Source organism: Calidris pugnax, unplaced genomic scaffold (assembly GCF_001431845.1).
Source record: "Calidris pugnax isolate Ruff unplaced genomic scaffold, ASM143184v1 scaffold70, whole genome shotgun sequence".
Classification (NCBI taxonomy): Eukaryota; Metazoa; Chordata; class Aves; order Charadriiformes; family Scolopacidae; genus Calidris; species Calidris pugnax.
The window spans coordinates 12,154,820-12,169,555 of NW_015090862.1; the positions used below are offsets into that span (position 1 = coordinate 12,154,820).

A 14,736-nucleotide genomic window follows, 5' to 3' on the forward strand; every position below is an offset into this window, starting at 1 on the left:
GAACAGCCAGCTGGAGACAGCCCAGGAGGTTGGTGTGTACCCGGCGAGCTTTGCAGAGCCCCGCGCTGGAAGCAAACTCCAGGCTCCCTGGGTGGAAAGGGGGTATCTTCCTCCCATCCATGGCTTTCCCTCATCCCTGGGAAGTCTCCCACTCCCATGGAGAAGGAGCACAACCAGGAGCTGGGAGCCATGGAGCTGTGTTGGGTGCACACCTCCGTGTCCTGTGCAGGGCAGCTGGGAGTGTTTGAGGACTTGGCTCTGCTGTTTGGGCTTCCCCTCATGCTGAGCCTCGCATTGAGGGTCTCCCTGCCTCATTTTGGGTGGTCCAGGACACGCAGCAGCCTTGTATCAGCAGGCTGCCTGGATCTCCCATCTGCACCAAGCCCCATGGTTAGTGCTTTGTCCTCTGGCCTTTGTCTTCTTTCCACCATCCTGTCCTCATCGCTTGAGTGTGGTTCATCCCTGATGTCCGTAGTCAATAACCAAAACCCATCTCAGCTTCATATAGGTGGTATCTTCTTTCTTTTCAATCGGTACTGCAAACAGATTTGTTCATGAGGATGTGAGTTGGCAGGGTGCCCCCCACACAGCAAGGCAGGCTGGCCACCAAAGAGTAGCAGTAGTGAGAGCATCACTGGTGGGTCAAGGGGAGCAGTTGTTCCTCTCCGTGCAGTACTTGTGAGGCTATATTTGGGGGACCCAGTCCTGTTTTGGCCCCACCAGCACAGGAGAGATGTTGACAAGCTGGAGAGAGTCCAGCGGAGGACCATTAGGAGCTTTAGAGAGGCTTCATAGACCTTCAGGGGCATGGAGCACATACTATACCAGCGCAGACTCGACCAGGAACTCTGTTCAGAGGTGCACAGAGCAAGGATGAGAGGCAGCAGGCAGAAATTGCAACCGAGGAAATTCCAGTTGGATATAAGGAAAAAATGGTTTATCATGAGTGTGGTTAGTGCTGGAGAGAGAGATGGGGATCTTGTCCCTGGAGATTTTTGAGACTTGACTTGCAACCGAGGAAATTCCAGTTGGATATAAGGAAAAAATGGTTTATCATGAGTGTGGTTAGCGCTGGAGATAGAGTTGGGAATCTTGTCCCTGGAGATTTTTGAGACTTGACTGGATGAGACCTTGAGAAGCCTCATCTAGCTTTGAGGTTAGCCTTGCTCTGATCAAGAATTGGATGAGGTGCCTTCCAGACATCACTCCCAACCTGATTTCTTCCTCCATTTCTCTCTACTCTAAATGCCTAGTGCTTTCCAAATACAATGTCTGCCCTGACCCTCAGCTTAAAGCCTCCTCACCAAAATCCTCGGTGGATTCCCTTAGAAATTGTGGAGACCTGGCCAAATTAGATTGTTTTGTGCAGGATGTGTCCCCCATGTCTGCCTTCTGCTCCTTGTGCTTAGTGAATCCTTCTGGGGAGAGAAACTATGTTTTTGGTCTGTGTTTCCCAACAGGATAGGACCTTGGTCCTCCACAGGGGATAACACAGGCTACAGAAATACGGGAATGTTTTTATCTTCTGCACTGATCATCCTCCCATTGTCCATAACAAACCCTGCCTGTCCCTTCACCTTCTCCCTGGCTTCTCATGATCTGTTGCTTTTGAGGTGGTGAGGTCCAAGGGTGACTTCATCTTCTTTTGGTGGAGTGGCATTAAACCCCGGTGGATCCCAGCTGTGCCACAGCTTCTGGGCTCTGCCGGGAAGACAAGGCAGGGGATTTTCTGCCGTCATCTGTTCCAAATTACGGTGGCTTCAGGGAGCTCTTTGGCCAGTTTCCACACAACCCGTCAGCTCCCAAGCCCGCGCAACTGGGAGGTGGGGCCTCGTGGTGGTAGTGGCCAGGGCACCATGCATCACTCTCAGAGGACTTTTGTGAAGGGACAGCACAGCCACCACCTTCTTCTCCTGCTCTGCTGGGGACGGGCTGTCCCTCGGTGAGTAGCTTGTCCCCACCGGGCGCTCCGGGGACCAGGAGGGTGAGAGCAGGGATCACCCACTCTCCTTACATCTCCTGAATTTCATCTGCTGCTGAGAAAAGGGGGTCTGTGCCGGGGGGTGGGAGCTGGAGCTGTGCTTTTGGGGTGTCACCCAGCCGGGAGCTGTGGAGATGGGTGTTTTGCGATGCTTTTGTCCCCTGCATGGAGCTGTGGCTGTGCAGGGACGGACATCCCTACACACAGCTCCTCTCTCTGCTTCTGCCCTGCCTTCTTACCTCTTCTCAACCTTCATCTCAGCCTGCATCCCTCACCCCAGTCCCCGTGCACATCTACTAGTGTCCTGGTTGCTCAAGTTTGCTTTACAGCTCTGCCTTTATCCTGCCTTCTACTGTAGCTCTTCCAAACTAGATGCCTCTCAACCAATTCTTTGCATCTTTGGGTGTTAAGGCTCACTAGGAGGGGAGGGCTGGGTGGAGTCACTATTTTAACAGCTTAACTGGTAAAAAGTCAAGCCTTAGGCAATGCCATGTCCATTGCACCCACGGGAGGTGTGTGTCCCGGACCCGCCGTGCCCGGGGAAGGGGGGGTGCAGGAGTGAGTGGGGGGACCCCCAGCCCAGCCCTGCCTTCGCAGTGGGGTCTGCGGCTCCCAACTTGGCTTTGCAGGTGGACGCGTGGCCATGACGGCGAAGAGGAGTCAGTCTCTGCCAAATGGAAGTGCCAAGGTGGGTGCGGGAAGAGGGAGAGAGGGGAGGGCAGAGGTGTGCCAAGGGCGCCGGGTAGCTCGTGCCAGCTCTGCCTGGTGAATACCAGTCACACTGGGTGTCCCGAATGTCCCCCTGTTATCTTTATATGGGTCTTTACCTGCAATAGTATAGAGCATCATCACAGGGAAAGGATAAATCCTTCTGCGTGCTTGGAATTAAATAGTTCAGAAGCAGGAAAGTTAAATCTGGGCAAGGCGAGCCCTGGGTGATGCCTGCTGGCGGCTCCTGACCTTTGTCTGTGTCACCACTGTGGACCCCAAACCCCGGCTCCTCCTGCTGCCCCGGACGCAGCGCTGCTCTCAGCAGCTGCAGCCCCGGTACTGCTGAACTGCAGGACTTTGAGAGGGCTGGCTCCACGACAAGCCAAAATTAGCACAAATACAGCACAAAACAATACAGTTTTTATCAAACACACAGAGTCACAGTCCAGTCGTGGTCACAGGCGGGACAAGAAGCCAAACCTTCTGCGTGCTTGGAATTAAATAGTTCAGAAGCAGGAAAGTTAAATCTGGGCAAGGCAAGCCCTGGGTGATACCTGCTGGTGGCTCCTGTCCTTTGTCTGTGTCCCCACTGTGGACCCCAAACCCCTGCTCCTCCTGCTGCCACGGATGCAGCGCTGCTCTCAGCAGCTGCAGCCCCGGGACTGCTGAACTGCAGGACTTTGAGAGGGCTGGCTCCACGACAAGCCAAAATTAGCACAAATACAGCACAAAACAATACAGTTTTTATCAAACACACAGAGTCACAGTCCAGTCGTGGTCACAGGCGGGACAAGAAGCCAAACTCAGCCTCTCGCCCACTGGGGAGCAGGGGAAAGCTCAGCTTTTTCTTCTGCTCTGTCCCATGCAACCCAAAGAGCGCTTCCCTCATGGCCGCTGTGATGAGCCAACTTTGGCCCCGTTCCTACCTTGGGGCTGCAGTGTCTCTCTCAGCTGTCTCACCTCGCTGGGTGGGCGAGAGCAGGAGCGGGGAGTTGGAGCTGCAGGTTTATCCTTACCCAGCTTTGAGGGACCTTCCTCCAGCCGTGCTCTGGCACTGGCAGCGCACACAGTTATCACCTTGCTGGTTTATACTGGCATCCCACGTCACCCATGCTAGCAGGGTGCAGAGATGTGGTACCTTGCTGCCTCGGAGAGCTCTGGTGTCCTCTTCTTCCAGCGATGGGTCCTACTAAAGCCCTTTGTGCCATCAAGGACAGACCCGCTCCTCTCCCCTTCTCCTTTTTGAGGTCTGTGTTCCTTGCTTGTCACAGTGGTGACAGGACAGAGATGCCACATAGGCAAAATGGACTTTGCTGGTCCAAGGCCTGGAGCAAGGGCTGGGACAGATGGAAGAAGCAGCAGAGCAGGGTGGAAAGACAGGGAACGCCTGGACAGTCAGGGTTGGGAGATGGGGGGAGTGGGGGCCATCACCCCTCCAACACTGCCTGGGCTGCCCCTGCTCCTTCAGCAGCAACAACCAGCCTGGTTGTCCACAGCTGTGTCACACACAACCTAGCTGAGAGACCCTCAATGGGGTCTGAGAAATGCCCTGCTCCTCCAGCGTGAGCTGAGGTCCTCTGTGGTCACTACAACACACCAAATGCCACCGGTGTGCAGGCGATGGGGCGTTCCTCAGGGAAGGGCTGTTGGCTAACTAATGCCCATCTGCTGTCCACAGGAGAACGTGCTGCAGAGGGTCCTGCAGCTGCCGGTGGTGAGCTCGACCTGCGAAAGCCTCCAGAAGACCTATGTCAGCACCAAGGAGGCCCATCCGCTCATGGCCTCGGTGTGTGAGGTCTACGAGCGGGGCGTGCAGGGTGCCAGCGCCTTGGCCATGTGGAGTGTGGAGCCCGTGGTGCGCAGGCTGGAGCCTCAGTGTGAGTCCATCCACCGGGGACACATGGTGGGGGGAGGCACCATAGCTTCCCTTGGTGGGACAGCACTGGCACTAGTGTGTGGGACATCCTGGCACAGCCCAGGAGCTTTTCTCACCAACTCTCCTCCATGCGTTTGTCCAAGACAGTTGCTGTGGCTAACAACCTGGCTTGCCGAGGCTTGGACCACCTGGAGGAGAAGATCCCAGCCCTCCAGTACCCTGTCGACAAGGTAAGTCACAGGCAGGACAGTCTGGGATCCCCTGGCCCCTCTGCAGAACCCACAGCACTTCTCCCTTAGGCTTGTTTCTGGATGGTGATGGGTTGCTCAGGGGGAAACAGTGCAGCATGTCCAAGCGAGGGCTTCTTCAGGGGCTTCTGCAGCCTAGGGGATGGTTGGAGCCCTCCCAAATATAGGTCAACAGTATCCTATGTCCCATCCCTGTCAACTACCATCAGCTCTCCTGGCTGGAGAGAGCTCTTACACCTATCTTGGGGCTGTCTGCCCTCATGACCATGGCTGGGGTCCCCAAGGTCCTTCTGGCTGTCCCATGCCACCCCAAGCACACCAGCAGGACTGTTCTCCATTTCCACCTGCAGCTCGCATCTGAACTGAAGGGCACCATCTCCACCCCCCTCCAAAGTGCCAAAAGCACCATTGGGAACTCCATGGATAAGATCATGGAGCTGGCGGCAGAGGGCTACGAGGCCACCAAGAACACTGTAGAAACAACAGCAAAGTACACGAGGAGGAACTCAGTGACCCAGATGGCAGCTGCAGGGGTTGACACGGCCCTGGGAGGGCTGGAGAAGCTGATGGAGTACCTGCTGCCAGAGGAGGATGAAGAAGCAGGTAGTATTGATGCCTAAATCCCACCTGAAGGTGTCTGGGGAGGGCTGGCTGTATATGGGGTGGCACCTCACTCATGGGGTGCATGTGGCAAGAGGAAGCCCCTGGATTTTGGTACAGGGCTGCCTAGAAGTGTTGTCCCACCAGGACATAACCTCCCCCACCGCTTTTCTGCCTGTGCTCTTCTGCCTTTAGATCAGAAGCCCAAAGGGAAGCGTGGGTCAACAGTAAAGGTCTCCCAGCAGCAGCCCAGTGCTCCAAGTGCTCCCAGTGCTCCTAGTGCTCCCAGCACTCCCAGTGCTCCCAGCACCCTGGGCCGGATTGGCGCCTTGGTTAGCACTGTCTCCCACCGTGCTTACCAGCAAACCACCCACAGCCTCCAGCGTGCCAAAGCCAAAGGGCAGGAGCTGGCCACCTGGATCCCCATCCTGGTGAGTGCCAAAACCTGTCCACCGTGTTCCTGCTCCCTCATACCTTCTTTTGGGCTGATTCTGCTTGCGGGTGACGTATTCCAGACTCCTTGGAGCACATCTGAGCGCAGGGTGGTGGGCACTGTTGGTTTCCCCTGCTCCCTGGAATAAGTTGGGGTCAGCAGTTCCCGCGGCACATTCACACACAGCCTCGGACCATGTTAGTGTTATTTTTAGCCAGTTCCCAATGTATATTGTTGATTTACGGCCTTGCCATAACATCCTCGCTAAAGCAAAAAGCCCCTCCAGAGGCCCACAGAGGATGGGGAGAAGGAGGTCTCCTCCTCTCCCACTCAGCACTGTGGTGGGAACCCCTTCCCTGGCCTGTGCCAAGACCCCAGAGCTTCTCACCACCCTTGGGATTTCCTCCCACGTGCATAAATGAACCCCTCTGCTGCCAGCACACTCCAGGGCCTCCATGAAATTCTCCAGCTAAGCAGGATGGGGCAGACGGGACCTGCCAAACCCACCACCAGCAGTGGCTTTTTGCTCTCCTTCCAGGGCAACTTGGCCAAACCGAGCGTGCCTGAGGCGCCACGGGTCCAAGGTGATGGGCAGAGCACCACCACCGGCTGGCTGAGCCGGCGGCAGAGCAAGGTGCCAGAGCAGAAGCAGGAGAAAGCAGGGAAGAAAGACAACCACCACACCAAGGAGGTATGGAGAAAAGGGGGGGGCAGTGAGCTGGGGGCACCCCAAAGCATTCTCCTGCCCATGGATCATCCCAGCATGAGGGATGTTCCCCCCATACTCTTGGGGACAAGGGGTCTAGCCTTGCTGAATCATGGCAGGACCTGTGGCTTGGAGGAGGTGAAGATGGGTTAGTGGGGGGGCAGAGGCATCCCCAGCAGCCCCCTTCCCTGACCCCCCCAAGGCTGAACAACTCTAAAAAATCCCACCTCCCGTGATCCCAGCAGTGAGGGGTGGTGTGATCTGGCGGGGCTGGGAACGGTCCCCAGCGTCGGCTCCGTTGGGACGTGGGGACGGGAAGCAGCAGGTCGGGGTCGCTGCCCTTTGCCTCTGCCGGCAGCGGAAGCCCAGCCCAGGGCTGGGGGTCCCCGGGGACCTGGGAGGAGTTGGGGGAGCTGGAGGGAGCGACCCTGCTGCAAAGGGCTGCGGTGGCTTTTGCAAAGCAGCCAGCTGAAAGCACTTGGGCTTTGAGTTGTAGAGGGGATGGGGAGCCCAGGGCCACCCCTGTCCTGTCCAGTGGGGCTGGTGGGATGGGGCCAATGGCTGAGATGGTTTCTCTCAGCAGGCAGGGGACGGCCCCGGGCTGGTGGGCAGCGTGGCTCACAACCTGCAAAGCGCCTGCGCCTCCGGCATCTCCAGCGTGAAGAAGGTCCCAGCGGTGGCCTGGGATGCAGCGGAGGGGTTGATCCTCTTCACGCCCCGCAGGCTGTCCAAGGCCATGGAGACGGTGGATGCGCTCGGGGGTACCCTTGTCAGTGCCCCCAAGCATCTGCTGGGCACCCTGTACAGCTATGTGCCGGTGAGTTTGTCCCCAGCCAGGTCCCATCCATCTCCAAGCAAACCCCATTTTGCCCACCCTCCTCCCATGAGCACCCCATAGTGCCAGGCATTGCCAGGAGGCACCAGAGTGGGGACATGGGGTGCTGTTGGGAGACCTCAGTCCCACCCTCCTCCTGGGCATCCCCCCAGCCATGATGGTGAGTCCTCCCCATAGAGCCAGCGGGTCAGCCAGTGGTGGTATCTTCACAGGGTTCATGCCCAAGCTAGGGCATGGTGAAAGGTGGGAGTTCAGGCTCTCCTTTCCCTCACCCCACTACTCCCTTGGAACCACCTCTCCACCACAGGTGCCTGGGGGCTGCAGCCACCCAATCCCCTCCACTGGGGACCCCTCTGTGGGCAAAATGGCTTGTCCTGAGGTCCTCCCAGTTTTGAGGGGCTGGCAGGTGGGTACAGGATGGCCAGGTGCTCACCCCCTCTCTCAGCTCCGCAGGCAGTCAGCGAAGGAAGAGGAGGCAGCCGGGGGCAACAAGCCCAACCCGGAGACGGAGCAGAAGGAGGAGGACACCAAGCCTCCTGCCCCTTCCGCCGAGGAGAAATCCCAGCTGAGGGGCGACTGGCGGCTGTACCGCGGCCATCACCCCCTCTCCTTCCTGGGGCTCGAGGACCCCCTCTTCCTGCGGCATAACCTGTACCGCGGCCCTGCCTTCGAGCCCGAATGCCCCCTCCCACGGAAATCCGCCTTCTCCCCCTACAACAGGCGGGTGAGCGAGGGCTCCTACCGCTTCAGCCCCGAGGCCATGTACAGCCGGGCCTACTACACCAACCTCTACAGCCCTGCCTTCAAGAAGGACTGAGCCAGGGGGGAGGACGAGTGCATCCCAACCCCTTCTAACCCCCCCGCCCCAGCACGCTTTGCCTGGGTCCCCGCCAGCCACCCGCACGCACCCCTGTACTGGGACAGGAGCTCAAAGCAGTAGACATGCCATCCTTGGGATGTCTTCTTCTGGAGCGCATTGGGGCCAGGATCGGGGAATAAAGGCAATGAAAAGCCCTATTAGTGGAAGGAGAAGGTAGGGGCAGGTGGGACCAGAGGGGACCAGAGAGGTAAAGGAGATGCAGAAAGAGCAGTGAGACCAGAAAAGAGAAAAGGGGACCAGCCACACCTTGCACTGGGCTACTCTGGTCCCTGCTGAGTAGATACCGTGGACTTGGGCTACAAGTTGAGAACAGCTCTGAGACAGAACAGGGAGGACAGCAAAGCCATCAAACATCACCATAGCAAGCCTCGTTCCCCATCCTTCCTCCCTTGGTCCCACCCCACAGAACCCATCCCTGGCCACAGATTTCTCCTCTGGTGGAGCTGGGGGTTCCCACTGACCAGCAGGACTCGTAAGTTGGAAAGCCCTGGGCACCCACCCCCAGATGATGGTAAGACAGATGGTGGGGTTAGGAAGAAGACGGGTGACAACGGGTGGAGCTCCTGGAGCCCCTTGCTCCCACAGGACCGCCTGGCTTCCTGCAACACCTCGTTGTATCTGCTGCAATAATAAACCTTCCCGACCTGCTGCGTGCCCCGGCTGCTTTGTGAGAGGAAGCCACCAAAACAAGGGACCAGAGTGGGGTGAGGTACCCAACCCAGGGCTGAGGGAGCGGGAATGGGACACTCATCCTTGGGTCACTGCTGCAGGGACAACGGGTGCTCATGCCCAGCACAGTACGTGTCTTCTCCCATGCCTCAAGTACAAATTCACAGCCCCAAGGAGCCAAGGGCTTCCTGCCAAAGACAATTTATTGCATTTCCAGAAGAACACAGCAGAGAAATCAGGGTCCGTGCTGCACACAAACCCTCTTCCAACACGCTGCTTTCCCAGGCACACCAGGGGAAGGGTCTGGGGAGAGGCAGAGACAAACCTCCCAGCAGCAGAAGGGTTCAGTGATGAGCCCGACAACCCCTTTTCCCACCTCCCTCCCTCCCCCGGGACAGGCAGCCTTACGGAAGGAGTGGCTCGGGAAGGCGTATGGTGCGATTCCCCATCCTGGGAACGAGCCACACGCCTGGTTTTTCCCATGCTTGGACAAGGGAAACAGCTGCAATCGCTGGAAGCTGTAGGAGAAAGGACCAGGGACACAATGGTTCTAAAGCAAGGTGGGTGGGATGGGAGGTGTCAGCCCTCACCAAGGTTTTCCAGGGTTGGCCAGTGCCTTGGGCTCCGGGACACTCAGACATGGTGATCCACATGTGGGAACCTGGCAGAGAGACCCCCACCTTGTCAGCTCACAGATGCTCCAGGGTTACCAGAGAGGACCCTGATGAGTGTTCAACAGGAATAAGGATGCCAGGGTAGGAGCAGAAGGATGAGGAGCCAGGCAGCCAGGCAGAAGCAGCATGTCCTCCCTGCTCACCACCAGCACAGGCAGCTCCTGCTGAAGGAGCTGGGGATGATGCTGCCTGGAGCGGTGGCAAAATCACCTGGTGGTTTCCAGTGTTGGAGGATGGAAGGAGAAAGCAGGAGGCACCTAAAAAGCTGGCACAGCAAAGAGTAGAGATTCTGTCCCATCATGGAGCCAAGAGGAAGGCACTACAGTCCACAGCACTGTCTGTGTGTGGCAGGACACCCAGACCCCAACGTGAGAAGGACCCATCGTACATAGGGAAACACACACACCATCTCCACGGGCACGCAGGGAGGAGGCTTGGTCCAGCCGGGCAGCACAGAGAGAAGCAACACCCATGCCATAGGTCAGAGGGAGTCCGTTCGCTTACGGGCAAACACGGCCGACACGGTCTTGACGATGCCACGAATCCCCGTACCCTTTTTCAGCGCCAGTTTGGTGTCAGGGATGCGCTCGGCCAGTCCGTGGAAGACCATGAGGGCCCCATGATAAGCCTCAGCTGCAGAGACCTCGTAGAAACCACAGTCTAAAGAGAGGGCCAGGAGCCGGCCCTCCTCGCTGGACACCACTCGTTGGTGGTGCAGGTCCCGTTTGTTGCCCACAATCACGATGGGCACCTTCTCCTGATTCTGCCCCTCCTTGGCCGCCTTGATGAACTGGATTTTGAGAGGCAGGATGTTGAAGCTGGCACGGTCACAGATGCTGTAGACCAGGACAAAGCTGTCTGCCCACTGGATTCGCTTCTCCTCCGAGGAGCCCTCCTCTGCATGCTCCTAGGGAAAGAGAAAAGGAAGGTTTCTTTACCCCGGTCCCTCCCTCCACACCTCCTACCACAGGGCATAGCGATCCTGAGCCCATAGGGACAGGGCTGGCTAGTGAGCAGCAGTGGAAGGGCAGAGAGGAAGAGGAGTACAGATGAAGGCAGAGCGGGACCTGGCAGAGTTCACCACGGGGATGTGATCTGGGTTCAGTATCACTGCCCTCACTTCATCACCCAGCTGGCAAGCACTGCAGGCTGTAGCTGATAACTGCGTGGCAACCTCAGAGCAGCACTTCCACGTCGTTAGCACCACCCTGTGCTCAGTCTGGGCTGATAATGTTAATGCTTCAGCCCCAACACCTTCAGCCAGAGGACCATGGGCTTCGATGGCTACTCCCACCCTGCCAGCGATGCTGCTGCCCTGTGCTCTGCAGGTTTGTAGGTTGGTCACCTAAAAACCATCTGACACAAGAGCTGTGCTCAGCTGGAGCTCCCAGGTTATGCTTCTTCCTCTCTAAGTTTTAGTAAAGGGTTTTTTTCTCCCCGGGCTGAAAATGGGTTGATGGGAGCGGAGCCTTCTTACCTGGGAATTGGGGACGTCCCAGATATGGAAGAGAATCTCTCGGCCATCCACGGTCAGGTTGTGGCTGTAGATGAATTCTGCCAAAAAAAATGAGAACGAAGATCTCATTGGTCTTCATGGACCCAAGAGATAGCTCCCTCAACCCAGGTCTTCCTCTCCTGGGGACAAGCCTGTCACGTCCACCCTGGGAGACCGTGCTCTACAAGGCAAGGTCCAGGGGCTCTTTTTGTACAGTAACAACCACGCAGAGCATGGTGACCTCCAGGGCTGTGACTGCCCCAGCCTGCCTCCACCCCAGCATGCGGTCCAGGCACACTGGTGCCACCAGCTGCCACTCAGGACTTTTCACACCCAGAGAAGCAGTTCTAGAGGAAAGAGATGGGTCACTGAACAAATACAACCATCAAGCCCCCCAGGAGCAGGCGAAGCCTCTGGAGAAAGACGGGAGAGGATGGGAAGCAAGGAAACCCTCCGGGCAGAAGCAGTGTCACCTCCTGACCCCATGGCCCAACACTCACCCATGTCTCCGTACTCCCCGATAAAGCGCCGAGTGAGGAAACGCACAGTCAGAGCTGCAGAGAGGAGAACGAGGATCATCAGAACAACCCTAAACCTGAAGGATTTTCCTTTTAAAATCCAGAGCAGAGTCAGGCTCCCTCCCCCTGCAAACTCCCACTAGCAGGAGCGACCTCGGGTTTTCTCCCAGCCCCCGGTGCGTCTGGGAGCGGAGTGGAGGCACAGCACGAAGGAGAGCATCAGCAAAAGCCCAGCTCAGCCGAAAATAACCTTCCCCCATTGCTCTCCCACTGCCTGCAAGGTTGTGCTTGGCCTCCCCACCTTGGCCACCACCACACCCGAAAGCTCAGCCCCATCTCACCAGCTTGCTCTCTGCAGCTTCTTCTCCAAACCCTGCTGCAGAGGTTTCAGCTCTTTTTTGTGGAGAGAAGCAGGTCTCTCTCTGCCCGGGAACCCCCTGCTCCCAGCTCACGGGCGGTTCTTACCTGATTTCCCCACGTTGTCCGCTCCCATAACGAGGACGTTTGCTTCCACCTTCAGGGCGGTGGGGCCAGGCACCTCCATGAGGGCAGGGTGGTCGGGGGTGAAGCTGGCGCTCCGGCGCAGCGGGAGCCGGAGCCCCATGCCAAGCGTGGTCATGCCTGGTCTGCAGTCCCAGCGGTGTCTGCGGCTCCTCTCTGCGCAGCACAGGAGCCGGCGCTTCCCACGGCCCCCAGGGGACCGGCGAGGGCCATACCCCTCCCCGCAGGGGCGGTACAGCCAGAGCTGCGGGCGGCCAGATGAAGAACTTTGTTATTGCTCACATCGTCACAAACGTACGTCAGTGCCCAGAGCCGGCCCTGCCATCCCCCGGGCGGCAGGAGGCCAGGAACCACCGGCTGGATCCACCAGCTGCTCCACAAACTGCATCCCAGCACCCCAAGCATGCTGCCCCTTGGCAGAGCCACGTAGCCCCTTGTTCCTTCCCCACGGTGACCGGGGAGCTGCCTGTGAGGAGTGGTGGAGCGTCTTGTGAGCGATGGAGCAACTCACGAGTTGATGCAGTGTTATTGCACGAGTGGTGGAGCACCTCAACCGTGACAGAGCGTCATTTCACAAGTGGTGCAGCACCTCACAGGTGGTGGAGCGTCTCACAGGTGGTGGAGCATTTCACGGGAGATGGAGTCTGTTGCGAGTGATGGAGCATCTCATGAGTGACAGAGTATTGTCTCACAAGTGGTGGAGCATCTCACAAGTGATGGAGCATCTCAAGAGTGATGGAGTGTTGTCTCACGGGTGGTAGAGCACCTCACAAGTGATGAAGCGTTGTCTCCTGAGTGATGGAGCATCTCATGAGTGACAGAGCGTTGTTTCACAAGAGGTGCAGCGTCTCACAAGTGATGAAGTGTTGTCTCACAAGTGATGAAACATTGTTTCATAAGTGGTGGAGTGTCTCACAAGTGGTGAAGCATCACAAGAACGACGGAGTGTTGTCTCAGGGGTGGTAGAGCACCTCACAGGTGATGGAACATTGTCTTCTGAGTGATGAAGCATCTCACGAGTGACAGAGCGTTGTTTCACAAGAGGTGCAGCGTCTCACAAGTGATGAAGTGTTGTCTCCTGAGTGATGGAGCATCTCACGAGTGGCAGAATGCTGTTTCACAAGCAGTGCAGTGTCTCACAAGTGATGAAGTGTTGTCCCCTGAGCGATGAAGCATCTCATTAGTGATGGAGCGTTTCACAAGTGGTGCAGCATCTCACAAGTGATGAAACGTTGTTTCATAAGTGGTGGAGCATCTCAAGAGCGATGGAGTGTTGTCTCAGGGGTGGTAGAGCACCTCACAAGTGGTGGAGCATTGTCTCCTGAGTGATGGAGCATGTCATGAGTGACAGAGCGTTGTTTCACAAGTGGTGCAGCATCTCACACGTGATGAAGTGTTGTCTCCTGAGAGATGGAGCATCTCATGAATGATGGAGCGTTGTTCCACAAGCAGTGCAGTGTCTCACAAGTGGTGGAGCATCTCACAAGTGATGGAGCATCTCAAGAGTGATGGAGTGTTGTCTCACGGGTGGTAGAGCACCTCACAAGTGATGAAGCGTTGTCTCCTGAGTGATGGAGCATCTCATGAGTGACAGAGCGTTGTTTCACAAGTGGTGTAGCATCTCACAAGTGATGAAGTGTTGTCTCACAAGTGATGAAACATTGTTTCATAAGTGGTGGAGTGTCTCACAAGTGGTGAAGCATCACAAGAACGACGGAGTGTTGTCTCAGGGGTGGTAGAGCACCTCACAGGTGATGGAACATTGTCTTCTGAGTGATGAAGCATCTCACGAGTGACAGAGCGTTGTTTCACAAGAGGTGCAGCGTCTCACAAGTGATGAAGCGTTGTCTCCTGAGTGATGGAGCATCTCACGAGTGGCAGAATGCTGTTTCACAAGCAGTGCAGTGTCTCACAAGTGATGAAGTGTTGTCCCCTGAGCGATGAAGCATCTCATTAGTGATGGAGCGTTTCACAAGTGGTGCAGCATCTCACAAGTGATGAAACGTTGTTTCATAAGTGGTGGAGCATCTCAAGAGCGATGGAGTGTTGTCTCAGGGGTGGTAGAGCACCTCACAAGTGGTGGAGCATTGTCTCCTGAGTGATGGAGCATCTCATGAGTAACGGAGCGTTGTTTCACAAGTGGTGCAGCATCTCACACGTGATGAAGTGTTGTCTCCTGAGAGATGGAGCATCTCATGAATGATGGAGCGTTGTTCCACAAGCAGTGCAGTGTCTCACAAGTGGTGGAGCATCTCACAAGTGATGAAACATTGTTTCATAAGTGGTGGAGCATCTCAAGAGCAATGGACTGTTGTCTCAGGGGTGGTGGAGCATTGTCTCCTGAGTGATGGAGCATCTCATGAGTAACGGAGCGTTGTTTCACAAGTGGTGCAGCATCTCACAAGTGATGAAGTGTTGTCTCCTGAGAGATGGAGCATCTCACGAGTGACGGAGCGTTGTTCCACGAGCAGCGCAGTGTCTCACAAGTGGTGGAGCATCTCTCGAGAGATGGAGGCTCCCGTGAGCGACGGAGCATCCCACAAGCGGTGGAGCATCTCACGGACGAGGGAGCCTCTCGGGAGCACCCCCGCCCCGCCGCCCCCCCGGGT

The 14,736-nt window shown here is 56.8% G+C and overlaps 3 protein-coding genes across 5 annotated transcripts in view; 2 read left to right on the forward strand and 1 right to left on the reverse strand.

The window, feature by feature from the left end:
- Positions 1-1,851: 1,851 nt before the first annotated feature.
- Positions 1,852-8,918, forward strand: PLIN1 (perilipin 1). 3 transcript variants are annotated; one of them, XM_014944268.1, is made up of 9 exons: positions 1,852-1,942; positions 2,611-2,669; positions 4,371-4,569; positions 4,716-4,798; positions 5,167-5,419; positions 5,612-5,847; positions 6,388-6,540; positions 7,136-7,372; positions 7,836-8,918. In XM_014944268.1, the coding sequence occupies exons 2-9, from the start codon at positions 2,625-2,627 to the stop codon at positions 8,205-8,207; spliced, it is 1,578 nt and encodes a 525-aa protein (XP_014799754.1). In that variant the 5' UTR covers positions 1,852-1,942; positions 2,611-2,624; the 3' UTR covers positions 8,208-8,918. The 3 variants fall into 3 exon arrangements, with proteins under 3 accessions (XP_014799754.1, XP_014799756.1, XP_014799755.1); XM_014944270.1 differs by having other exon boundaries at positions 7,139-7,372; XM_014944269.1 differs by lacking the exon at positions 1,852-1,942 and having other exon boundaries at positions 2,245-2,669.
- Positions 8,919-9,135: 217 nt separating this feature from the next.
- On the reverse strand, positions 9,136-12,950 carry LOC106889395 (ras-related and estrogen-regulated growth inhibitor-like protein). The gene is made up of 4 exons (XM_014944323.1): positions 12,092-12,950; positions 11,609-11,662; positions 11,091-11,167; positions 9,136-10,520 (listed from the first exon to the last, which is right to left on the reverse strand). Exons 1-4 carry the CDS (start codon positions 12,243-12,245, stop codon positions 10,095-10,097), a joined length of 711 nt encoding a protein of 236 aa, XP_014799809.1. The 5' UTR covers positions 12,246-12,950; the 3' UTR covers positions 9,136-10,094.
- KIF7 (kinesin family member 7) overlaps positions 12,244-14,736 on the forward strand; it is a 14,151-nt gene continuing 11,658 nt past the window's right edge. The window contains exon 1 of the mRNA XM_014944310.1: positions 12,244-12,359. Within this exon, the coding sequence (XP_014799796.1) occupies positions 12,244-12,359 (116 nt within the window). The remainder of the gene's footprint in view (positions 12,360-14,736) is intronic.